The sequence below is a fragment of the Suncus etruscus genome, chromosome 1 (genome assembly GCF_024139225.1).
Source record: "Suncus etruscus isolate mSunEtr1 chromosome 1, mSunEtr1.pri.cur, whole genome shotgun sequence".
NCBI classification, from domain to species: domain Eukaryota; kingdom Metazoa; phylum Chordata; class Mammalia; order Eulipotyphla; family Soricidae; genus Suncus; species Suncus etruscus.
The window spans coordinates 47,982,866-48,009,743 of record NC_064848.1 but is presented as its reverse complement, the minus strand read 5'-3'; the positions used below and the strand labels follow the sequence as shown (position 1 = coordinate 48,009,743).

The following is a 26,878-nucleotide window of genomic DNA, read 5'->3' as shown; positions in this document are numbered from 1 at the left end:
TCCAGCAAGGTTAGTGAGCAGGAAAAGTGCTACCAAAAGAAAAGCTTAGGAAAGAAGGAGAAAGAGAAAAAGGAGAAAAGGTTGCCATAGTATCATCTCAGGAAACAATAATCCAAAAAGAAAGAAACACAAACAAAAAATTAGAAAAGTCAGCAGAAGCTTAGAATGGGGAAGATATGAAATGAACACACACACACACACACACACACACACACACACACACACACACGCAAAATAGTTGCAAAAAATGGGGCAGGAGCAGTGGCGTAGTGGTAGGGCATTTGCCTTGCAAGCAGCTGACCAAGGATGGGCAGATCGTGGTTCGATCCCCGGCTTCCCATATGGTCCCTCAAGCCAGGAGCGATTTCTGAGCACATAGTCAGGAGTAACCCCTGAATGTCACCAGGTGTGGCTCCAAAACAAAAAACAAAATAGTTGCAAAAAAGAAGAAATAAAAGTAATGGGTAAAACAGTAGATACAAAAATTGGAAGGAAAAAAAAGTAAAGCAAAGGAAATAAAAGGAGAAACACAGAAAGGAGGCAATAAAAAAAGCAAAAGATTCAGCAGATATAAAAAAAAAACAGAAAGAGAACCATGGTGTGTAACTAAAGAAATTATTAAACAACAACAAAAAGAAAGATAAAAGAAGGGCCGGAGAGATAGCATAGCGGTAGGGCATTTGCCTTGAATGTAGCCAATTTAGGACGGATGTGGTTTGAATCCTGGCATCCCATATGGTCCCCAGAGCCAGTTTTGACTTTGAGTGTAGAGCCAGGAGTAACCCCTGAGCACCACTAGGTGCAACCCCAAAAACCAAAACAAACTAATAAATAAATAAGTAAAAAGAAAGAAAGAAGAGTCAGCAAAAGAAAAAAAGTAGAAGAAAGTAGAAGCATGTGGGGAAAGGAGTAGCATAGAGAACAAGAACAGCAAAAGAAAAAATGAGAAAAAGTTAAAAAAAAAAACTAATAGAATTAGAAGATACTATGACACTCAATCATATATGCACCCAAAGAGGGACCAGCAAAATACATTAAAAAAAAAACTGAACAGACTTGAAGAAAGACATAAATAGTAGTGGAATTCTTCTACTCCAACTTGTCACCTCTTGACAGATCAATCAAGCTAAAATTCGACAAGGATATACATATGCTTGAAGGAAGAACTGGAAGAGAGTGGCTTAGTAGTAGATTAAGTAGGGCCTTTTTATCCCCCAAAGTGATTATACTTTCTTATCCCATTGCACATTGGGACATCTCCAAGACAGACCACATGATGGCCATAAAACATATTCTATAAAATTAAGAAGATAGAAATTGTACAAACTATCTTCTCCAGCCACTGAAAATAGAAGGAAATCCACAATAATGAAATGGGAAGAAGAACAATTTAACACCATAGAATTTTAAAACTGCTCACTGCTGAACAACCAGTGAGTCAGAGATGAAATCAAAGGGAAAATTAAAAGATTCCTAGAAATAGATGAGAATGAAGACAAGAATTACCAGAATTTGTGGGACACAGAAAAAGCGATATTAAGTGAAAAATGTATAGCTCTGCAGGCATTCATTAGGAAGGAAGAAAAGGCCTACATAAATACCTTAATGGTACAGCTTAAGAAATTGGAAAAGTTGCTTTTCAGGTGGAGCAAGAGGAGCACCACTGCGGCTGCCTGCGAGCATATTTTAACCCTTGAACCCCACCACAACACATAGTAAAAACCACACTACAAGTGTGGCAATGGGGAAACAATGCAGGACAACCCCAGGCATAGAAAATGAAGATGGCTGCTCTGATGACCCGAAAAGTACCAAACAACTAAGTATCCTTTCAGATAAGGTGTTTAGAGAAGAAATATGGAAGATGTTCATGGAGCTCAAAGAAAGCATAGACTTGAATGGAACACAAATAAGAATCAAGAGGATATGAAGAGAGAAATCAGAAACCTTCATACTGAAATAATAGGTCTGAAAAACTCAGTAGATGAAATGAAAACCTCAATGGAAAGCCTCTCCAATGGAGTAACAGCAGCTGCAGACAGGGTCAGTGAGCCATATAGCAGATGAAATAGTAAAAGAACCTTAAAGCAAATTATCAGACAATAGATAAAGAACTCAAAGAATGTAAACAGGTGAAAATAGAAGTCTTTAATGAACTCAACAGAAACAAAATAGGAATCATTGGAGTTCCAGAGACCCAGAAAGAGAGTAATAAGAAGAGTTGGGGGAAGTGTCAGAAGAGAAAGAGGAGAAAGAAGAGGGAAAAAAAGGGGAAGAAGAGTAAGAAGAAAAAAGGAAGAGGAAAAGGAGAAGGAAGAACAAGAGGAAGAAAAGGAAAAGAGGAAGTGGAAGAAAAAGAGGAAGAAGAAGAGGAAGACAAAGAAGAGGAAAAAGGAAGAAAAAGAAAAGAAAAAAGAAGACTCTCTCCCTTCCTGGAGCAGGATTTTTAGCCGGCACGGGCAGGCAGCTGGCAGACCTCCGCATGTGCCAGCGGCCTTTTGGCCTGGCCTAGGGTAGGGGGGCACGGACCTGGGTCACCCGACACCCCTCTCCCCCTTTCCTCCGGATCTCCAGGTGGGTTTCTGGGAGGAGCTGATGGGGCACCCTGGGTTTTCCCCACTCCCAGGCCGGCTCCAGAGGTTGGCTTAGGGGGTGGCGTTTGATCTGGGGGGTGGCAGATAACTGCTCAGCTATACTCAGGATGTCACTGGCAATTTCATACCAGTCTACATTTTGAAACCGCTCGGGGGCTACCGCCCCCGCGCGAACATATGCTCCTTCCAACCATCAATACCCCAGATTTACCCTTCTTAACTTCAGTAACACACAGTTTTAATCTCTGACCAAAGACATACAGTAGATCTTACAAATCCCAGAACTATTTAGAAGGACACAAATCGAACACATATTGAACACATATATCTTTTGAATATTTTATGATTATTTTCTTTAACTGCTGTAACTCTCTATATATTCTTCTACCATGATGTTTCTATCCACTTTTCATCTTGTCTTTTCTTTGTAAGCTGTTCAGTAAGGATTGTTGGTGGAACTGTCCCTCAGTTTGATGCCTATGATTGAACTATGTCATGGAAATTGCTGGTCTTGTTCCTATTGCCTCCAGATGCACCAATAACACTTCATGGCATTGATCCTTGTTTGCATAGACACATTAAAATGGGAAAACACTATACATACAGATTAGTTATTATCTAATAAATCTCATTACAATGTACCTTACACCCTGAACATTGATATAATGACCTGGCACAGGCCTCAGATGAATGGGCATTCTCCATTCACGCTAGAACCAGGCAAGCTATCTATGAAACATCCAAGGTCTTTTATAGCAACAGTTGGAAGCAGTCCTCTACCAGGAAAGACATTACCAAGGGTCGACCTCCTAAAAAAGACACTTCCGTTTACACTGAGAAGACGTGACAACAACAATGACCTGCGAGAAGACGTGACAACAACAATGACCTGCTCTACAGGACATTATTCTTTCTATTGCCCCTTAAGTGTGAGGTGAAACGAGAGGAATGCTCTGCACTATCCTGACTGCAATATGGGATATGCAGACTCCAGGATCTTTAATACAGAAGCATGATACCAACAATAGAGACCTCATGTGAGGAATGGAGTGTATTGCCACTACAGACGATGACTTGAATTGGACAAACTAGTTTGCTGGAGCCTAGAGTCAGTCCTGTGCCAGGAAACTTCAGGGGTAGGGTCTCCATGTATTAGACCATAATCTGTCTTTCCATGTCCTTATGTTTTGGTGGGCTATGCAAACAAATGCCACTTTAATATCGTTTTTTACTATGTTCCCTTGACTCCAATCCTTAAGAAAAACAACCCACTAAAATTTTTGAGGTAAACTTAAACTAGTAAGCATGTGCATGGAACTAGATAAAATGTACTTTGCCCTCAATGTTTAAAGAGTTCATAAGTCTAATATCTTTAGATTATATTGGTGTGCTGCAAAGAATTAATATGTACTACAACTGGGGATTCGAGGGACAAAGTAATTGTATTGTACATGGGTTCAGTTTTGTTTTCTTAATGTTCTTTGGCTGAAAGTTCAAGGCTTGGGATAATCATCGATGGGACTACTGAGAATCTGTTTATGGGTAATTGGGCTTCACACTGTAACTTTTACCCTGTCCTCTTTCTTTGCATCTTTGTTGTCATAATTAAAATAATAAAAAAAATAAATTAAAAAAAAAAGAAAGTTGAGTTGAAGACTAGCAAGTTTAATGAGTAAAAACAATAGCAGAGAAAGCTCAGCTAGTTAAGTAAATACTCAGATGACTTTTAGTAACACCATTGTGAGATATAACAATGCTAACAAACTGACTTTCATTGATGATTCTTTGCTAATTCCTTTGCCATCTGTTTGTAATAGCAATATAAGTGAATCTTGTGCCTGCTAAAGGACAGGCTTGGAGGATGGGTAGGGAAAATAAGGACATTGGTGGAGAGATCACACTAGGTGATTGTTGGCAGATTAAATGCTTAAAATTAATGTATTCTTTAATTGTGTAACATCACAATGTTATAATAAAAATTCAATAAAATAATTAATAAAAAAGAAAAAAGAAGACAAGAGAAGAGGAGGAGGAGGAAACTAGGGATGTGGTTCAAATTTAGAGCAGATGATCTATATGTGTTTATGCCTACATTTGATCCCAGATGATCTCATGTTTGTTCATGCTCTAATATTCTCACCAACTTGTATGAATTTGTGTATATCTGTATGTATAAAAGTATGTGATATAAAAAATAAATTAAAAAAATTAGAAAAAGGAGCAACAAACTTAGCTGAAAGTAGTCCAGGCAGAGGAAATAATAAAACTTACAGCAGAAATTAATGAACTGCATACCCAAATAGCAATCCAAAAGATGAATAAAAGCAGAGTTGGTTCTTTAAAAAAAATAAACAAGATTGGATAAGCATTAGGAAGACTCACAAAGAAAGGGAGAGAGAGAGAAACTTAATAAACAAAATAGAGATTAGGGCCTGAAGGACAAGCCCAAGATAAGAAGCTTACAAAGAGTAATAAGTGAAGTTAGAGAAATAACTACACTAACAACTTCCATGACAATGATAGTGAGAGAAATATAATGCCTGTCTAGAAGACAGACAGGGAATGAGGGAGGAGGAAAATGGGGGACAATGGTGGCAGGAAAGTTACACTGGTGAAGGGGTATGTTTATTTTATGGCTGAAACCCAATTAAAAACATGTTTATAATCATGGTGCTTAAATAAATTTTTAAAAAAGGAAAGAAAAGAGGGCCCGGAGAGATAGCACAGCGGTGTTTGCCTTGCAAGCAGCCGATCCAGGACCAAAGGTGGTTGGTTCAAATCCCGGTGTCCCATATGGTCCCCCATGCCTGCCAGGAGCTATTTCTTAGCAGACAGCCAGGAGTATCCCCTGAGCACCGCCGGGTGTGGCCCAAAAACCAAAAAAAAAAAAAAAAAAGGAAAGAAAAGAAAAGGGGGATGTCACTATAGATACTACAGAAATTCAAAGGGTAATCAGAGATTACTTTGAGAATCTTTATGCCAAAAACAAAAGGACCCAGAAGAAATTATACATTTCTGGACTCCCAAAGTTGAGCCTAGTTGATCTGGAATACTTGAACAGACCTATCATGACTGAGGAAATTGAAATGATAATCAAAAGGCTTTCCTAAAACAAAACTCTAAGCCCAGTGGATTCACTAGTGAATTCTTTCAAACTTTTTTTTAAAATTTTTAGGCTACACCCAGCAGCTTTCAGGGGTTACCTCAGCTCTGCACTCAGAAATTGTTACTGGTAGGCTATGGGAACATAAGGGATGTCAGGGATCAAACCCATGCCTGTCCCCGGTCACTATGTGCAAGGCATACACCCTATTGCTGTGCTATAGCTGTGGCCTGAATTCTTTCAAACATTTAAAGAGGACCTACAGCCAATCCTTTTCAATCTCTTCCAGGAAACTTAAGAAGCAGAAACACTCCCAAACAGTTTCTATGACGCATCACCCTGACACCAAAAGCAAAGACACACTACCAAAAAAAAAAATACTCATTTTCTGGATGAACACAGTTGTAAAAATCCTCAACAAAATTACAGCAAATAGAATCTAACAATTACTTCATCAAAAAGGTTATACACCATAACCAAGTAGGATTCATTCCATGATACATGGATGATTTAATATATGCAAGTCAATCAATCTAATATACTATATCAAACAAAGGAAAAACAAAAATCATATGATTATACCAATAGATGCATGGAAAGCATTCAATAAGGTCCAACACTCATTCGTAATAAAAACTCTCAACAAGGTGGGAATTGAAGGATCTTTCCTCAATATTGTCAAAAACCATTCACCACAAACCCATTGCAAGCATCATACTCAATAGGGTAAAAAAAACTAAAGGCCTTTCCTCTAAGATCTGGCACAAGACAAAGTTGCCCCTCTGGCAGCTTCTATTCTATATAGTACTGGAAGTACTTGCCATAGCAATTAGGGAAGAAAAAGATATCAAGGGCATCCAGATAGTAAATAAGTCAATCTCTAGCTCTCTGAAGATGACATGATACTGTACCTAAAAAATCCTAAAGAGTATAAAAAAAAGCTTCTAGAAACAATAGACTTGTATAGTAAAGTTTCAGGCTACAAAATATACACAAAAAAGCCCCATGGATTTGTTGTACACAAATACTGAAAGATAAGAAAAAAATATAAAATATAATCCCACTCAAATTGTGTCTCAGAAAATAAAGTAACTTGGATTCAATTTAATTAAAAGACGTGAAAAACCTATACAAAGAAAGCTACAAAATACTGTTTCAAGAAATTAAAGAAGGGGTTGGAGCAGTGGTGCAGTGGTAGGGCGGTTGCATGAGGCTGACCTAGAACGGATTGCGATTCAATCCCCCACATCCCATATGGTCCCCCCAGCCAGGAGCGATTTTTGAGCACACAACCAGGAGAAACCTCTGAACGTCACCAGGTGTGGCCCAAAAACCAAAACCAAAACCAAAACCAAAATGAAATAAAAGAGGACACTAAGAAGTGGAAACATATAACCTGCTCTTGGATCAGGAGGATTAACATAATTAAAATGGCAATACTTCCCAAAGAATTATACAGATTTAATGCAATCCCTATAAGAATACCCATGACATTTTTCAAAGAAGTGGATCAAACACTCTTGAAATTCATTTGGAACAATAAACATTTACAAACTGCTAAAGCAATCCTTAGTTAAAACACACACACACACACACACACACAAACACAAAAAATGATAGGGAGCATCACTTTCCCCAACTTTAAACTGTACTTCAAAGCAGTAGGAATTAAAACAGCATAAAAAATAAAAACATGGGCCAGAGAGATAGCATGGAGGTAAGGCATTTGCCTCACATGCAGAAGGACAGTGGTTTGAATCCCGGCATCCCTTATGGTCGCCCAGGGCCTGCCAGGGGCAATTTCTGATCATAGAGCCAAGAGTAACCCTGAGCAATGCCGGGTGTGACCCAAAAACCAAAAAAAAATAAGAACAAAAATAAAAACATGAGTCAACTCCCCACTCAGAGATTGGTTGTTAGAATATTATATGACTAAACTCAACTATCAATAACTTTGTAAATCAGTTTTTTTGTTTTTTTGTTTGTTTTTTGTTTTTTGGGCCACACCTGGTGATGCTCAGGGGTTACTCCTGGCTATGCGCTCAGAAGTCGCTCCTGGCTTGGGGGACCAAATGGGATGCCGGGGGGATCAAACTGCGATCCGTCCAAGGCTACTGCTGGCAAGGCAGACACCTTACCTCTAGCGCCACTACACCGGCCCCAAATCATAGTTCTTTAAATGCAAATTATTTAAAATAAATATAAAGGTAGATAATAAATGCAGCATACTATAATTAGAAGTACTAAAATTTCCCACTACATTTGCAGGAAAAAAATCTGACAAACTGGAATATAAGAAATTAAAATGACTATTAAGAACAGAAAAAATACTGTTTCATATATTTGGGGTTGAAGTGGGGTATGGGAAGAAAATTCCTGATTCCGTACAATGAAAGGAGCCTATCACTCCTTCCCTAGAGGTTTTCAACACTGGACACAAGAATCCAAATTTAAGCAAGAGGAATAATCAGATTCCTGATTATAGTGCCTTATCTTAAAGACAAGTGTTTTAAAAATATGAATAGCATAATGCTTTACAGACAATAATTGTGGGACTGAGAGGACTTGATGGTAGTTTCTAAAAGGATCCAGATGTTTTAAAATATGGATACAAAGTTGTTTTAGATCTTTCATCCAGTTGACAGCCTCAAAGAACCCTGATATAAATGGCATTATCTGAACATAATGAATTACAAAGACATTCATCATCAAGCCAACTTTGGTGGCAGGAAAGATCAGATATCTGATATCATACACATGTGTAAAATTTGTAACAAAAGGGCTAGAAGCTACTCTGTTGGTGGGTATATTCCCTATAACCAGCTCACTGCTTATGTAGTGTACACATGTCTTTTTTACCTTCTTATTTCCCAACTGCTTAGAAGCAACCACGTTTAGAATTAGCTAGAATACATACTTAAGGCTGCAGCTCAACAAATATATGAAAATTAGTGCATGCCAAGTAGTCTATTCTAAGTATTTAGGAGAAAACACAGATGTTCTTCTTGCCCTTGAGGAAACTGCAGTCAAATGGAACAGATAGACTTTAAACAAAGGAGTATAAATAATTAAGCAAATAATTACATGTGTGTAAAGTACTATGAAAAACATAAAAAAGTTTCTCATAGGAAATCCACACTATTCTAAGAACTCTAAGAAATTCTTTTCTTCTATGAAAAATGCTCAATTTTTAATAATTAAAAATATTTTTAAGCCTTTTGACATTTTTATTACCTAGACAAGTTTCATTTTTAAAAATTTAACTTGCTGACTTTGTGCTTGTACCTACAACCCTTTCAAAATTTTCTTCTCCTCAGTATGCTTGATCCTGTCATAGATGCAGTCAGCACATGGACAATCAGTCCAAGTCTCATTGAAAGGTTTGTTTGTTTGTTTTAGACAGCCTCATAAGAGGTCTAGGTCTTATGGCAGGAATGCTTCAAAGTCTGCCTGGGCACACACCCAGGTGCATTCTGGTACCTCCCAAACCTTTTAGGTCTGAAGATAGATAATATTACTACCAGGGTTTCAGCAACCCTGTTTTTTCGGAGGCTGCACTGTAGAGACATCTACAATGGCATGTCAAACATCAAACCCTTCTGAGCCACACACCCACCTTATCCCAGGAGAGAAGAAAGGATATTTCTATCAAGCTGGAAAAGATGAATAGGAATTGTCTCAACAAAGATCCTTAGAAACACAGTAGAGATAACTCTTTAGATAAGATAAAGAGACAATATAAAGAAGAGCATATTTTGGGGGACAGACAGTCTCCTGCCATAAACTGTTTTTGACACAATGTCAAATCCTAAAACTGGGTATAATATATTGTTTTAAGACCAAATACCTCAAAGATATTCACAGTTACAAGACACACAAATATTCTTGTTTGTCTTAACACCAAGAAGCTGTGAAATTAAAAAACAAATCACCATTTGGTAAGCACATGTCAATAAAGAAAATATTAAAAACAAAAAAACCTCTTAACATACTAACTAAAAATAAGCAAAATGTAGAAATAAAAAAGGGGCTAGAGCAGTAGGATAGTGGGTAGGGTGGTCTATCCCTGGCAAACCCAAGGCCACTAGGAATGATCCGTAAGTACAGAGCCAGGAATAGTCCTGAGAACAACTATGTGCCAATTCCCAAGAAACTCCTCTCCAAAATAGGCTATTCATGAGGTCTCAGAATATCTTTTTTTTTTTTTTTTAAATATGGAATGCTTCACGAATTTGTGTGTCATCCTAAACTGGAGCTTTGCTAATGTTCTCTGTATCATTCCAATTTTAGTATATGTGAGCACCACAACATACTTATTGATAATAAAAGAAAAAAGCAATATTCTGGTTGAAAATGATAGCATGTGTCAACTGACGGGATGCAATAGAAGAGTGTCCCACCTGTGATGGTCTGGCCAGAGAAGACATCACCACTCCCATATGAGAATCAGGGAAGTTCAAGATCAAGATTCTCCATGGAAGAAATGGATTCTAACCTTAAAACATGCTAAATTCTGAAAGTCAAAGAACAACTGAAAGATTGTTTCAGGTCAAAGGAGACTGAAGAAAACATAGGCAAGTCAATGCAGAATGAAAATCTGAATTAGAATTTTCTTTCTAATGAGAAACTGGACTGCTAGGTTTCTGGATGAAAGAATAGAATAATTATTTTTGCAAATTATCCCATTATAATATGTAAAGAAAAGGCAATGTTTTAAAAGAAACTTTAAAATTTAATAAAACTATAAGAAAGCTCTCAATTAGCAAATTCACGCAAAAATGTATGTTCCAGCTGGAAATAAAATGCAAATTAAAACAGTTGTAAGGTATCATTTTATACCTGACTGGTTTTCCTATTGGCATTTGTTTATCTCTATGTTGGTTTCTTTATAATATAACCAGAAAGTGTTATCCTTTCTTTTCTAAATATTATTAACAAAAGTGACTCAGTTCTTATAGAAAGACATTCTATAAAAAAGATTAAACGAGTTCGTCCTCTTTATAGAAGTAATCTATAATGATTTAAAGACCTCGTCAAAGTATGTAAAAAAAAAAAAGCTGGTAAGATGTGAAGTATAAACCCAACTAGTGTGTCTTCAGTGCCTTAGACTTTTATGAAAGATGATTTGCATATTCCTATAGAGCTGAAATGCTGAAATCAGGTAAAATTACTTGAAAACCAATGAGGCAACATCATCTTTACTGTCTCAGACTCACCAACTAATATATTCCCGAGAATATATTCTAGTGAAGGCCACGTGTAGAGATAGTCTCTAGATAGAAAATAATTAATAATAGGAACATGTTTATAGCAATATATAAAAATACAAGTAATAAGTAAAATCATGAATACATAAATATGAAATATCAAAAAGACTAAAAGTGATGGTATCTATTAAAGAGTCTTAGGATAATTGATGCCTTTCCTTATTTCTAATATTTTTATGGTATTTACAATAAAAAATAATATGTTAAGAATCTTGAGTTGGGCCCGGAGAGATAGCACAGCGGTGTTTGCCTTGCAAGCAGCCGATCCAGGACCAAAGGTGGTTGGTTCGAATCCCGGTGTCCCATATGGTCCCCCGTGCCTGCCAGGAGCTATTTCTGAGCAGATAGCCAGGAGTAACCCCTCAGCAATGCTGGGTGTGGCCCAAAAACAAAACAAAAAAAAATAATCTTGAGTTAATTGGTGAGTTTTCTTTCAAATGTTTTCATACAGAAATCTAGCACTCTCAGAACAGGGACTAGAGATATCTTAGCTCAATGGGTCAGAGTGCCTACTTTGCTTATGGGAGGTCTGGGTTGAATCCCTACCATCATATGGCCCCGGAGCGGCACTAAGTGTGATTCCTGAATATCAAGCTGAAAGTAATCCCTTGAACTTGGAAGGGTGTTGTCCCCGAGCTCAAAACAAACAAATAATATATATAATAAACAAATGTCTAGAAAGTGATGCTATAAGAATTTTGATCATTTCCTTCCCCAAGCCTCCTTTTGAAGAAGAGTGATGATTATCTTTTTATAAAAACTTGTTAAATTATCGGAAATAAGACTATAAAATAATGATGTATTTTCAACATAAATTTGATTTCTTATAAAACATACATCTAGAGGAACATATCAGACTATCTAATGCAGCTATGAAAGTATAGGTGATTATTATTTCACTATCATATTAAAACTCAGTATAAAAACAGCTACAGGAAACAAATCCCATCTGGGATATCCTTAATACGATCTACAGATGACTGGCTGATAGAACTATGACCCGGACTGTATGTATCCCTTGGACCATAAAAAAGCCCTAGTCTGGACCCGGAGAGGATAGCACAGTGGTGTTTGCCTTGCAGAGCAGCCGATCCAGGACCTAGGGTGGTTGGTTCGAATCCCGGTGTCCCATATGGTCCCCCGTGCCTGCCAGAGCTGTTTCTGAGCAGACAGCCAGGAGTAACCCCTGAGCATCGCAGGGTGTGGCCCAAAAAACCAAAAAACCACAAAAAAAAAAAAAAAAAAAAAAAAAAAAAGGCCCTAGTCTAGAGTTTGAGCTATGCCTGCACAACACAACCATGATCTCCAGTTCCAAAGATCTGTCTGAGATAATTGCAACAGAATGTGTCTTCTGAAAACATCCTAGGATCAACGCAAAGACCAAGAACCACCAACCACAGAAAGATGGATTAAAATGACACTGAGGGAGCAGAACTTCTTAGAACCACAAAGAAAGACTTCATCATAAGTCCCACCCCTTGACTTGTGCAGAAACAAGATCTTTAGATACAGAGGTCTGACTTTATCACCCAGGGTGGGGCAGAAGTCTTCCAAACAGCACAAAAGCACCAAGGGAGAGTAAATGAACCTGTAAGGAGTCTATAGTTAATCCCATGAAATATACTCAAGGGTGCGAGAAACCCTGTAGCTCTTAGGCCAAGGGAATTCCTTTTCGAATGACCCCAATATTTACTGTGCCTGTGCAGGAGGGAAAAAAAAAAAAAGCACAAAACAATTTTTCTCCTTTTTTTTTTTTATCTATCTAGTTTTGTCGATTTCATTGTTTTGATGAGGCTATTGAAGTTGTTGTCTCCATTTATATTTTATATATTTATTTTCTTCCTTTCTTTTCTTTCTTAATGTGCTCTGCATATTTTTATCTCAAGATCATGGCTTTTATGTGGGTGCTTACCTTTATTGTTGAAGTGCTCACTGGAAATTTTATTAGACACTTCTTTTTGTACTGTTGGAGTGATTCACCTTTTCCCCCTTCGTCTCTCAAACCCAATGATGAGAGCCTCTAGAAGGACTACGGACCAATTTTTTGGCGTATTTGATTTTTTACCCCAGTTTATTACTTTTCTCTTCTTCAAACAAAACCAATGAAACTTTATCTATATAGTCCCACCTCCCAGTTACAGGAGGAATAAGGAAGTTACCAAGTCCAAACAGGTGTAAGACCACTAAATAGCAGTTAGGCACAGAGGAGACCACGTATTCTCACAGCCCCGGGGTGAGGGAGGAAGATAAGGGAGGGTAGGATGAGAACGGAGTTGGAGGGAGAACAATTTAGTGATGGGAATCACCCTGATATTAAGTTACCATGTACCTAAAATATTATTGTCAACAATATGTAAGCCACTATGATCAAAATAAAAATTATATTATTAATAAAAATATGTGTTCATTTATAATACTATTTTTTGGGGTGTCCCACCCAGTAATGCTCAGGGGTTACTCTTTGCTCTATTACTCAGGAATCACTCCTGGTAGTGCTTAAAGGACCATATGTGATATTGGGGATTGAACCAGGGTTGGCTGTGTGCAAGGCTGCAATATCTTTCTTGGTCCCTATAACACTATTATATTTTAGTTTTTTGGATTAGGGCCTGGTGGTGTCAAGGGTTACTCCCTGGCTCTGCACTCAGAAATTGTTCCTGGCAGGCCTCGGGGACCATATGGGATGCTGGGAGATCAAAACCCTGGGTCCTTTCCAGGTCAGCTGTGTGCAAGGCAACTGCCCTACCACTGTACTATCACTCTGGCCCATTACAACACACTGATTTGTTTTGTTTTGGGGCCACACCGGTGATGCTCATGGGGTTACTCCTGGATATGCGCTCAGAAATCGCTCCTGGCTTGAGGGACCACATGGGATGCAGGGATTGAAACAAGGTCCATCCTGAGTCAGCCCTATGCAAGGCGAAGTGCCCTAACACTGCACTACCGCTCTGTCCCTAGTACACTATTTTTTTGAGGGGGGGGGGCACACCTGGTGACGCCTCAGGGGTTTCTCCTGGCTATGCGCTCAGAAATCGCTCCTGGCTTGGGGGACCAGATGGGACTCCGGGGCATTGAACTGCAGTTCGTCCTAGGCTAACGCGAGCAAGGCTTACGCTTGCAGCACTGCTCCATCCCCTATAATACTGTATTTAAAAAGAATTATATAGATAGCAATTACTAAATGTATAAAATATTTAAAACAGGGACTAGAGTGATAGTACAATCATAGTAGGTGCTTTACCTTATATGCTGCCAATCTGGGACAGACCTGGGTTCAATTCCAGCATCCCATATGGTTCCCCAAGCCTGCCAGGGGCGATTTCTGAGCACAGAATCAGGAGTAACCCCTGCGTGCTGCCTGGTGTGGTCCAAAAACCGAAAAATAAAATATTTAAAAACACAATTTTGTCTACCAATGCAAAAATTCATGCATAAAAATGAGATCTCTCTACTATCAATCAGTTAATACTCAGTTGACAAGTACTGTTCTTGGGCTAGGTTCCTCAACAATTACATATCATGCTAATAAGTCCAGAAATGAAGGGGTAATAGATTTGTCAATGCTTAATATATGATTAAAAGAGATTTGCCCATACTTAAGATACTAATATTATGTACAGATCACTGATAAAAATTCATAATAAGAATGAAATAATCATTCTTTCACTCATTTGTGAGATATAAAAAAAACATGGTATGGTATTAATATCCAAAAGTAAGAGAAAAAGACCAGGTGCCAGGAAGACCAGTCCATGATAGGAAGCTTGCCACAAATAGTAGGGGAGTGCAGTTAGGGCAGAGAAGAAAGGACCACTATGACAATGATAGTTGAAAATGAGCACTGCTGAAGAAAAAAAAAAAAAAGGATTGCTGAACGGAGATAAAGTGATATGCATGATATCCCTTTAGTAGTAATATTACAAATTACAATATTACAAATCTGTGCCTAAAAGGAATAAAAAAGAGAGAATGAGTGAGTGAATGAGAGGGAGTGAGAGAGAGAGAGATGTCAGCCACTGAGGCAGACAGGTGTAGAGGGCAGTTAGTGAGGGTTGGAGGGAAATTGAGGACATTAGTGGCAGGAAATGTGACTGAAAACTCAATCATGAACAACTTTGTACTATGTATCTCATGGTGATTCAATTAAGGATTTTGTTTATTAAAAAAAAAAAGAATAAAATAATCATTCTTAATGAAATTATTGCAATTGTTTAAATACACTGCTCAAAAGTATGTGTGTATGTGTGTGTGTGTGTGTGTGTGTGTGTGTGTGTGTTGTATTTGGTTTTGGGGCCAAACCTGTACTGTTCAAGGGCTAGTCTGGCTTTGCACTCAAGGATTACTTCTGGAACTGCTCAGGAAAGATCATATAGGATGTACTGGGTCAGCCACATGCAAAGCAAATACTGTAACTGTTTTTTCTATCTTTCCAGCCTCAAATATACTTTAAAAAATTTGGTTTGGGTTACAATTGGCACCAGTTAGGGGTTACTCCTGTTTTGTGCTCAGAAATCAGGCCTGGCAAGCATGGGGACCATATGGATGCCAGAGATCGAACCTGGGTCGGCCAGGTGCAAAGCAAATATACTACCCACTGTGCTATCGCTTCAGCCCCCCAAAATATAGGTTTTATTGTAACTCTAAATCTAATGAAAAAGATTGTAAAAAGTGCTAGTCACATCCCCAGTGACAATTAAGAAAGTTTTATTATGTAAAATATCTAATGCTAGCACCAAAAAAAAATTACTATCTTTATTAAATACCTTAAAAACCATCTAAACATATTATAAAAAAATGAAATCTTCAGAGACTCTAAATGCAATATGATATCTAGAGACCATATAGGGGCCAGATTGGTGATGCAAGTGGTAAGGCATTGCCTTGCCTGCACTAACCTAGGACAGACCACGGTTCAATCCCCTGGCATCCCATATGGTCCCCTAGGACAGACCACGGTTCAATCCCCTGGCATCCCATATGGTCCCCCAAACCAGGAGCAATTTCTGAGCATATATCCAGGAATAACTGTTGAGTGTCACCGGGTGTGTGTGTGGGGTGTGTGTGTGTGAGAGAGAGAGAGAGACTATAATGATCAGAAATTGGGGGGGAAAATGGAGCCAGAGAGATAGCATGGAGGTAAGGTGTTTGCCTTGCATGCAGAAGGATGGTGGTTCGAATCCCCACATCCCATATGGTCTCCTGAGTCTGCCAGGAGCGATTTCTGAGCATGGAGCCAGAAGAAACTCCTGAGTGCTGCTGGGTGTGACCCAAAAACAAAACCAAAACAAACAAAAAAAACAGAAATTGGGAAATAGAATAAATGAGAAAAATAGGCAAAAATAAGAATTGAAATTTAGAGGCCTTTAAGGGGGGAAAAATAAATTTCATATAGAGCTAATAGACTAGGTACATGTTGAGCAAATTTAAGCTATCCTAATAGAGAAATGATCATAGGAATAGATAATACCCAAGTGTCCAAATAATACATACAAATAAACAATACATCTGCTAGGAAAAGGCAAGGACAGTTAAGGAAGAAAGAGAATCTATATGATAAAGAAAAGTAGTTAAGTGCAAAAATGGTTAATTAAAGCCTAAAATCGGAAAAGAATTTCATCTATTTGCTATGTTTTTAAAATGCAGGCATGTTTGAAGTGGATACAATATCCTGAATATTCTATCACAAAAGTATTCAAGTGAAATAATCCATGGTAAGAAAAGCCAAGTATTTGAAAGTAGATTAATAAACTCACTACCTCAATTTTGATTGGCTAAATTGAAATTCCAATATCCAATCTCATCCTAGACTAAGTGTCGATCAGGGATAATGCAATATATTTTTCCACTCTCTTCTGAGTTGTTCAAATAGCACACCGAGGTAATGAAGTCATATCTAGCTAAAGTTTTTTCTTTACTCCCATGTCAAGCATAATTTTTATTCTCTGAGCCATCTCTCTCAAAAGAGCTTACCAAAGTTGTCATCCTTCCTATCAGCAGCCCCACTGGGCTGTGGTGAGTGACATCCAGACATTTAAACTCAAAAGCTGCTTCAGAAGGGAGTTATTAAAATTCAAATGAGCTGGGCATATTGAAGAAGAAAACACTCGTTTGCATGCACACCTCCACATTTGGCCATCCCATTTAGCCCCATAGAGCAGGGTCTGGTTTTGTTTTTGTAAATGGGCTTCCGAGGCGGAGGTCAGCCTCCCACGGCCCCCACTCCTCTGGGGTCATCATTAGTAATGTGTAAGGCTGAATAGATTTTTTTTCTCTGAATTTAGTCCAGCAAACCTGACAAGAAGGCAGCTCTCTCCCACAATCTGAAAATACCTAAAATCTGATCAGTAATATGGCATGTTTTAATAAACTTCATTTATCTATTTTAAAATAGCTTTCCACAAGATTGCATATAACATCCTTGATGCCAGTTCCACCTGATTTTCAATTTTAGAGCAGAACATTTCCTGTTGTGCCATGACAACTGTGTAATCATAAAAATGTTACAGTTAACTAAGAATCTCTCCTAAGATTTAGAGAAAATTAATTTTTGACAAGATGCCAACAAGAAGAAAGAGAAAGGAAAGAAAGGAAAGAGAAAGAACAAAGGAAAGAAGAAGAAAGAAAGAAAGAAGAAGAAGAAAAGAAAGGAAAGAAAGAAGAAGGAAAGAAAGAAAGGAAAGAAAGAGGAGAGAGAGAAAGAAAGAAAGAAAGAGGATGAGAGAGGAGAGAGAGAAAGAAAGAAAGAAAGAAAGAAAGAAGAAAGAAAGAAAGAAAGAAGAAAGAAAGAAAGAAAGAAAGAAAGAAAGAAAGAAAGAAAGAAAGAAAAGAAAAGAAAGAAAGAAAGAAAGAAAGAAAGAAAGAAAGAAAGAAAGAAAAGAAAAGAAAGATAAGATCTGGGGAGCCAAAGTGGCACTTTATTTACTGAGAGGAAAAGTAGTTTTTCATTTGATCTAAGAACTTTTTAATCATTCATTGAAATATATCACATTATCAATCATGTAAAAATTATTATAAAGTATGAGTGTGCATACAAAAACTGGAAAAATATATTCCTCAAATTATTTGTCGTGAAAATGTTAAAATTCATTTAGTAAATAAAGAATGCAGAGACTCTTATTAATAAAGAAAACTTCAATTAGGCTATCTTAAGAATGGTCAATTTACAGTCATATGGACAATTAACTCATTTTTATGTATAATATAGTTTATATTTATAACATATATGTAAGACAATGGAATAATCACATGCCAATTTTTGCTCAAGGAATATAAAAGCAAATCTGAAGCAACAGCACAATTTTTAGGACTCCAGAAAATAAGGAAATCTCCAAATTATAATAGTGTATATTCAGAAATTTTCAAGACCCCACCATATCTAGTGAAATACCAGATGATGTAATCTGCATTCCTTTCTAATACCAAGATTTCATTCCTATAAGACCTTCATTAGGCAAAGTTACTTCCTCAATTTTTCTTAACGTTTTACTTTAGTTTGATTTAAAACTTATTTTTCCCCTTAATTGTCATGATATTGTTTGATAGATGCACCTGTTTTGGCCAGCTAAACTTCACCAGTCCTAGGAAAATTGATGTTAGTAAATATGAATGAAAAGGTATTACACGACTGTAACTTGTTCTGAGCCATGAGTACATGTATAATTTGGATCTAATTTTTCCTTTTTTGTATATGTGCATTTATGGTATTGATTTAATAACTGATGGTATCATTCTGGCTCCAATTAAAAACAAAGAGTATTCAATACCTGTCTTCAGGTTCCTTTTGCTCTAAGGTGAAAGACAGCAGCAGTAAAGAACCACAAAAGGACAAGTGTTTGCAGAGAAAAAGGATACAACGTAAAAATTAAAATCTAGATTTAGTTCAGAGTTGGTATAGGATTGAATGCATGTTTTCCATACAGGAGATCTGGGTTAGATCCCCCACCATCACATAGCTCCCCAATCACTGTTAGAAATGGCCCCTGAAAAACTGCTGGGTGTGGCTCCAAAACAAACTAAAATAATCCAAGTAAATAGCAACAACAATAATTTAAAAAACACTAGAGATATAGCACAGATCATCTTGCACGTCACAGATTCAGGACAGGCAGTGGTTCGAATCCTGGCATCCCATATGGTCCCCCGTGCCTGCCAGAAGCGATTTCTGAGTGTAGAACGAGGAGGAAGCCCTGAGTGCTGCCAAGTGTGACCCATAAACCAAACCAAACCAAACCAAGCCAAACCAAACCAAGCCAAACCAAAATAAAAAAAACACACCAACACCCCCCCCACACCGCCACTCCAACTGCCAGAATGATCAAAGTTCAGAGAGCAGATCTAATTCTAAATAGGGTTTAATACAAACTGTACTTTAGATGGTTTATTTCTTTTTACATCACCTCAACTCGAAGTTGACAAGTTAAATTGAACTTATACTTTCAAAATTACTAAATCAACAATGATGGTCTTTTTAGACCTCCCACAAGTCAGATATGGTGATGCCTGGAGGCCACACACTGTAGATGTTTATGTACTATTCATTGAAGTTGTCATCCTGATGACCTCTATTGCAAAGATGGACTAGCAGAAGAAAAGATTCATTCCTTCTGTAGAACTGCATGGTACAGCATGTAAAAAAAGAGGAATAAAATTCAAGAAATGTGCTCACTTGCCTTTTTTTCCACCCGCAATGAAGAAGCCAATGGCTGCTCTAATTAAACTGCTTTCAGGCAAATAGCTGTAGTCAGTAGGAACTGTGGAGACAGAAAATGATCAAATTAGCTAGTGAACTTGGCGCGACTAATGAAGGAGAGATAATGATCTCATGCTGCCATATCAACCTAGAGACAAAGCAGAGATGTTTATACCATTAATCTGAGCACAATACTCTGTGGCTGCAACTAATTCTATTAGATTAAGTGACTGGTCTTGAAGTAATCACTTAGGTTAGGCAAGCAAATCTAAAATGGTGGCATGCTTCGTAGAGGTTGAAAAACTTTGCTGAAGTGGTAAAAACAAATTCCTTTTCACATTGTCATATCAGTGGGGCCACAGTGTAGCATCCTTCTTAGTGTTGAAAAGGTCAATAGTCTAGAAGTACTGGGTTTCTGAGCTAAGCTCACTAATCAGATATATATATATATATATATACATAAATTTATATATATATAATTACAAGTATAAATATAGACTGTAGCCAGTCATTCCCTTACTTCATACTTCAGGGGTTCTAAGGGACCAGCATTGACAAATAATCAAATAATGACAAGGAGAGAGGACAGAAATTAGATCACTTGCATTGCATGTGGCCAACCTTGATTCTATATGTGGTATCCCATATAATTGCATCCCATTACTCCTTACCACTGACAGGAGTAATTCCTAAGGGACAGGGCCAGGGATAAATCCTGATTACCACCTTGTATGGCCCAAAAGCCAGAAGAAAAAGTACACGAACAAACAAACAAACAACCAAAACAAAACAAAATAAAACCCCAAACAATCAAATGAAGCAGCTGGTCTGGAACATTTATGTTGAATGAATTCTGTAAGTAGTTCAGATATTTTTTTCCTCCTACTCCCAATAATTGTTTCTTGAAATGATTTTTATAATGAATGATTCTTTTGAAAACTTCCTTCAGAAATAAGTAGCTATATCTTTCTAGACCTATCCTATAATCATTTTGTTCTAGAAAACCTGAGTGTGAGATGACTCATTATGACTTGTCTTCAATATTTGCAGGCTCAACCATGTACCCCCATACAACAAAATTCTATGGAGGAAAAAGAAAAAACCCAACAGCACAGTAAACATGTATTTTACTAGGATACTGTGAAAGCATTGTGATTTAAAACTAACAATGCCAGGAGTTTCCAACATGATTTTTTCCCTTAAAATAGTTCCCAGTTGTCTGAAATTCATTATGTTGAGTACAGTGTTCCATATCTATGTCTAAGATATAGTGACCACAGTGGCCAATATTCAGAATAATGCTGCCCATAGAGCATAGCTATCAGGAAATAGGCGAAACTATGTTTTCATGAGGTGGCTAATTCCCTGGCCTGTGTCTAAGCAAAAAAGTGGATCCAAGTCCACAAAGACCACAGAGTAGATGTAGACTACAAGGTATTATAGTGAGGCTTCCCCAGAAAATCTCCAGTGCAAACAGAAATCAAGCAATGAGGATTGCCTATATTCTATAGTGCTTTTCTAGAGGAGTTTGAAATAGAAAATACCTTGCTGTATTTAGATCCAGGATTTCAACTAAAGACCAAGGTAATAAACATATTTGGGGATGGGGTGGAAGGGGGGCAAGTGTTGCTTAAAGGGCCTAGGGATCTCTTTCAGTGATTCTTGTCAATCTGGCTGGTGGTTCAACGTGAGAATCCGCAAAAATGCTTAGGACCCATACTATCAAGAGATTTCTAGGCACTTCTTAGAGTACCATGTGATGCTGAGGATCATATTAGGAGGATTGATTGCATTCAAGGAAAACTCCTTAACCCCCTGTCGTATCTCTCTGACCCCAGGAGATGCACAGTTAAATGTTACTCACTGCATTATTTCTGTGTTGCGGAGTCTTCACTTGTAAAAGATGGAATTAAATATTTAGACTGTTCTCTAAGGTGAGGCCGAGAGAAAGAGTGAAGAGAATATGGCTGTAGAGGCCGACAGGTTCAAACCACATACCTATCTACCACTTATTGTTACAAAGATTCCAAGCAAGTCAGAAAAATTCACCATCACCCATCTTCCTCTGCTATAACTCCTCCCATTTACAGCTGTGGAGAAGATTAATATTGTAACCAACTATGGCTCCCAAGTCAGTAATTCCCTCCTTCCAACCCCTAATGTTATTTGATTACATTCTTACCTGAGGTTCTACTCTGATTTGATGACAGAGTAGATAGATGAAGATGTCCTAGAAGCCATATTGCATTTGACTGAAGACCAATCACCCCAGAAACACTGATGACCTATGGATGAAAAGTGTGAAAGTTCACTGATAGAGTAGGACCCAAATTCTTTGAAAGATGAGTCACAATAAATCACTCAACTTTTAGGAAGTGGTGGCTTTTCTACTAATGGAAGATCTATGACAAGACATAGTTATTATGTGTCATAAATATGAAATGTGGAACACAGTAGTGATCAACAAGTGTGGCTGAATTCAGTCTATCAATTGAACACAATAGAAAGTGAACCTGGTTGTCTCGGGCTTCACTAATAAGAATGGTCTCAAAGTGAATTAGAAAAAGCAAAAAGAAGTAAACGTCTCTAAAATGGAAGATTTTTTTTCTTTTTTAAATATTTTACTATTTTTTATCACTCATAATAAGTTCCTTTCAAATATCTGTTTTCAGGGGCTAAGCAGCTACATCAAAGGGCTAGAACTCATGCCTGGCATGTACAAGGTAGGGAGTTCTGAGCATCACATGCCCTCTGGGATGTTTCCTTTTGCCCCAGTATTATTGGACTCAAGTAGCACTGCAATGCCAGGCAAGCCTGGGCTCTGAAACATTGGACCCTCAGTTCCCTGCTTGGGAGGCCTTCCTTGACAATTTTTCCACCTCTCAAAATTTCTTTTATACTTTTCTTAACCTTCTGATTTATAGATAATTAAGTTTCAGTAGAAAGTTTTTTGAGAATATTCATATGCATGCTTAGCATGGATAAATCTTGCTGGCAATTTTTTTTTTTTTTTTTTTTTGGTTTTTAGGCCACACCCGGTGACGCTCAGAAGTCACTCCTGGCTTGGGGGACCATATGGGACGCCAGGGGATCAAACCGAGGTCCATCCTAGGCTAGCGCAGGCAAGGCAGGCACCTTATCTCTAGCGCCACCGCCCGGCCCCCTCTTGCTGGCAATTTAAAAGCACAAATAACTAGAATAAAAACTATACAAAGAAAATAAAAATTGTGGAGGGAAGTTGACACTGGTGAAGTAACTGGTGTACTTGAAACCAAATCAAAAACAACTTTGTAATTTCACAGTAAAATTAAATAATATTTTTGTGTGTGTATTTTTAATTATATAATTCATTTGTACAGAGAAATCATCTGTATTGTCTATTTCCAGTATTTTTTTTCATTGTTCTTTTCCATTGGTCAAATATATTTCACAGAATAGTTAAATGACTTGAGTCATTTTTCCCCCTCATCTTATGAACATATCCACTAAATTTATCTAATGTGTAAAACTTCAATACATTTCACTTTTTCTTTTCAAGCCCATTATTTGCAGGTATTAAAAGCCAAGGCAAATAAAGCTCACTTCCTCTCAAACCTTCAACAACTTACCTCACACCTTCAAGTTGAACTTTTCCTTTTTCCTTCTACATCTTGGCTCAACCAAACATTTATACTCAGGACCAAACTACTTACCTTTCCCTTCATTTTAAAGTAATCACTATCAACATGTTCTCTCATAAATTTATTTTAAAAGAAAAATAATAGGGGCCAGAGAGATAGCAGGGAGTTAGGGCATTTGCCTTGCATGCAGAAGGACGGTGGTTCAAATCCTGGCATCCCATGTGGTCCCCAGGGCCTGCCAGAAGGGATTTCTGAGCGTGGAGCTGGGAGTAACCCCTGAGCGCACCCCTGTGACCCAAAAAACAAAAAAAAAAAAAAAGGAAAGAATTCTTGAAAATAATTCTTGAAAGGAAGAAGACCAAATTTTAATTTTAATAGCAGTTGTTTCATGTTGGGAGAATCTTCAGTGATTTTTATTTTCTTCATTTCTTTTATTTCTGTACTTCCAAATTCTTTTTGTTGTTGGTTTTTGGGCCAACCCAGTGACACTCAGGGGTTACCCCTGGCTATGCGCTCAGAAATTGCTCCTGGCTTGGGGGACCATATGAGATGTCAGGGATCCAACTGTGGTTTGTCCTAGGTTAGCGCAAGCAAGGCAGATGCCTTACTGCTACCACCATCACTCCGATCCCTGCACTTCCAAATTCTGTATAATAAATTAAAATAAAAAATAATCTCTTAGCAGATGATTCTGTTTGTTCTGTTCTTTAGCTAGGAATAAGGTTGACAATTATTTACCCAAATACTTTTATCAGTGGCATTTGAAGTGGTGGCCAAGAGTGGCAACTCTGCTTAGATACCTACCCAGCCCTTTGATCTCTTTCTACTTACTCTGTTCTACTTCCCAGAACCTGATATTCTTTGCAGGGTCAGGTTTTAATTTTTAAGGGAAATCAATGACAACTTAATGATAACTTAAGTTATCTCATAAATGCTCACTTTCCTTGTACACTTGTTAGAGAAGTGTGAGGCAGTGTATGCTTGTTAGAGAAGAGAGGCCAAAGCCTCTCTCAAAAGCCCCTGAAATCAATGATGTCATGATTTCAGAGATTTTCCATTTTTCCTGAAGAACAGTGAAACAACAAAATTCAGTATCTTCTTTCCCACCCAAAGCATCTCTCACCTGAGTCAAGGTTCTAATGACTTCGTTAAGTCTGTTTTGAAAATGAGAGGTCTGTATGGCTTCTGACTTTAGCTGAAAGAAAAATAAAATATCTAACTCAAAAATTTCCACAAAAAGGTAACTAGTTATATTCCTAGTGTACTAAGCTATGGATAATTTATCATCTCACTCTTATATTTCAAAACACAAGATGTTTCTTGAGGGTAAAGACTCACGTTTGTTTACTATTTCCTAAGCAAAGTTCAGAGTGGCATATAGTAGCCACTCAATAAATCTTTACTATGAACAAAGAAACCCTTTGGAATTGCTTGTAAGCTTAAATATACATATGTCTACTATAGAAAACAATTTTTTTTTTAATTTTTGGGCCACAATTGGTGATGCTCAGGGGCTATTTCCAGCAGAGTTTATGGTGCTGGGAATTGAATTGGGGTTGGCTGTGAACAACGCAAATGCCTTACTCTTTGTACTCTCTCTCAGGACCCTGAAATATGTATTTAAAATAAAGAAACAATTTCACACACTTGGGCTGGAAGGACAGAGTAATGGGCTTTGCATGCAGGAAGGTGGTTGTATTCCCAACACCGAGTCAGAACAGCTCTCAAGCATTGCTTGGATGTGACCCAAGTAAAAAAAAAAAATGAATAAAATGATTATATAAAAAACAAAATTATAAATACCAAACAGTTTTCCATAAATTAATTTTAATTTTTAATGTTCTGACATTTTTCTTAGCAGGCAAAAATGTTTATATATTATATGTGAAAATATATGCATTATAACACAAATTACTACAAACCACCAAATCTCTATAGAAGAAAATCCGGTTAGGAGCAAATTTCCACACATTAAAGCTTTGAAAAGTCCAAGATAACTATTACCATTCAAATACCTATTTTTCTATTCTGATGAATTAGATATCTTGCTCTTGTTATACTTAAATGATGTGCATATTTATATCTTCCACCCCCCCCCGCCTTTTTTTTTTACCTGCATTACATCTGCTTCAGAGCCAACCAAGGCCACCATGCCATGAAGAGCTGCCAAACAAAGCATTGTAGGAGTGTTCTAAAAAAAAAAAAAAAAAAAAAAAAAAAGAAGCATCAGGGTATGTCAAAAGGGAAACAGTCCTTGATGTGCATTTCATCATATGTATTTTATCACAGAGAAATAAGTGGTCAGAATGGTGCTGAATCTACCAGATTAATATACCTGAATCACTGAACCAGGGACAGCAGCAGATTTAAACAAAACAAGAAATTTAAAGGTATTTTTTTTTATTATTATTAAGGGCTTCTTATTTGTTGTTTCCAATATCATAATATTGGGATGGCGAGAGGGCTCAGCAATCAGGGCTCATGCTAGGAGTTTGAATCTTGGTATCATAAAGCTCTTTCTTTTGCCAGTAACACCAGTAGTCCTGGTGGCCCTGAAATACTACTAGCAAGCACCACAGGAATAGGCCTGATCTCCAACTCTGCGGGCCCAAGGAACTCTGCATCCTTAGGGCCCAGCATTGACCGATTTGTCTGTTCACTCAAGTACCACTGGAATAGGCCCTCTGGTACCCTAAACACCACTTGAAAGAATCCTGAAACAAGCAATTAAGCCAACAAAACTTACAATATTGTTCAAAATTTAAAAAACAATAAAATAGGTTTTTGTTTATTTGTTTCTCTTTGGCTTTTTGGCCACACCCAGCAGAGCTCCAGCTTTGCACTCAGAAATTACTCCAGGCAGGCTCAGGGGACAATATGGAATGGTGGCGATTGAACCTGGGTTGGCCGTGTTTAAGGGAAATGACCTACTCACTGTGCTATTACTCTGGTCTGGTCTCATAGTTGTATTTTTTTTAATCTATAAGGCTAACGGGATACATTCTTTATAAGGTATTATAATTATATTTTTTCAGTACCTAATTTTGATAAGCCATTGATCTTTTGATGACAAAACTGAGGTTACCAAATAGTGGGTGGAGAGTGAGTGAAGGAAAAGGAAGAGGTGAAATATTAAAAGTGGAGAACTCTGGTGGTGATAAAAGTGAGTAATTTTGTATACCAAAATCATAAATGTAAAGACTAGAGTAACCAAGTTACCTAAACTACAATAACGTTTTTGTTTAAATAAAATTACATTCTTATTTGAAGTTACACACATGTGGTAAGCTATTTTCTTGTAATAGAATATATACCTGGTCTTGTAAATCAGTACTTTTTTCTTTATGTTTTTTTTTTTTTTAAAACAACTTTACCTCTGCTAGAGCAATTTTGATCCAGGCAGGAAGCAGTTTGGTGCCCAAGTCTTCAGCTTTTCCATGTCCACACACAGACAAACCATGGACTATGTTTCCTAATGCCAGGGCAAAACCTGAAGTCTGTTATAAATAAATAAAAACAAGGGGTAGGAAGAAAGAACAAATGCTCAGACCAAGAATGCTGATGTATACTTCTTCTTTTTTTTCTTTTTTTTTTCTTTTTTT

The 26,878-nt window shown here is 37.5% G+C and overlaps 1 protein-coding gene and 1 non-coding gene across 2 annotated transcripts in view; both read right to left on the bottom strand.

The window, feature by feature from the left end:
- The window catches only part of FOCAD (focadhesin), a 326,609-nt gene that overhangs the window by 22,351 nt on the left and 277,380 nt on the right, over positions 1-26,878 (bottom strand). Inside the window, 5 exon segments of the mRNA XM_049769400.1 lie at positions 19,637-19,717; positions 21,839-21,941; positions 24,400-24,471; positions 25,390-25,467; positions 26,651-26,773. Coding sequence (XP_049625357.1) covers positions 19,637-19,717; positions 21,839-21,941; positions 24,400-24,471; positions 25,390-25,467; positions 26,651-26,773 — 457 coding nt within the window.
- On the bottom strand, positions 9,906-10,010 carry LOC126029410 (U6 spliceosomal RNA). The gene has a single exon (XR_007503003.1). It is a non-coding gene; the product is annotated as a U6 spliceosomal RNA (small nuclear RNA).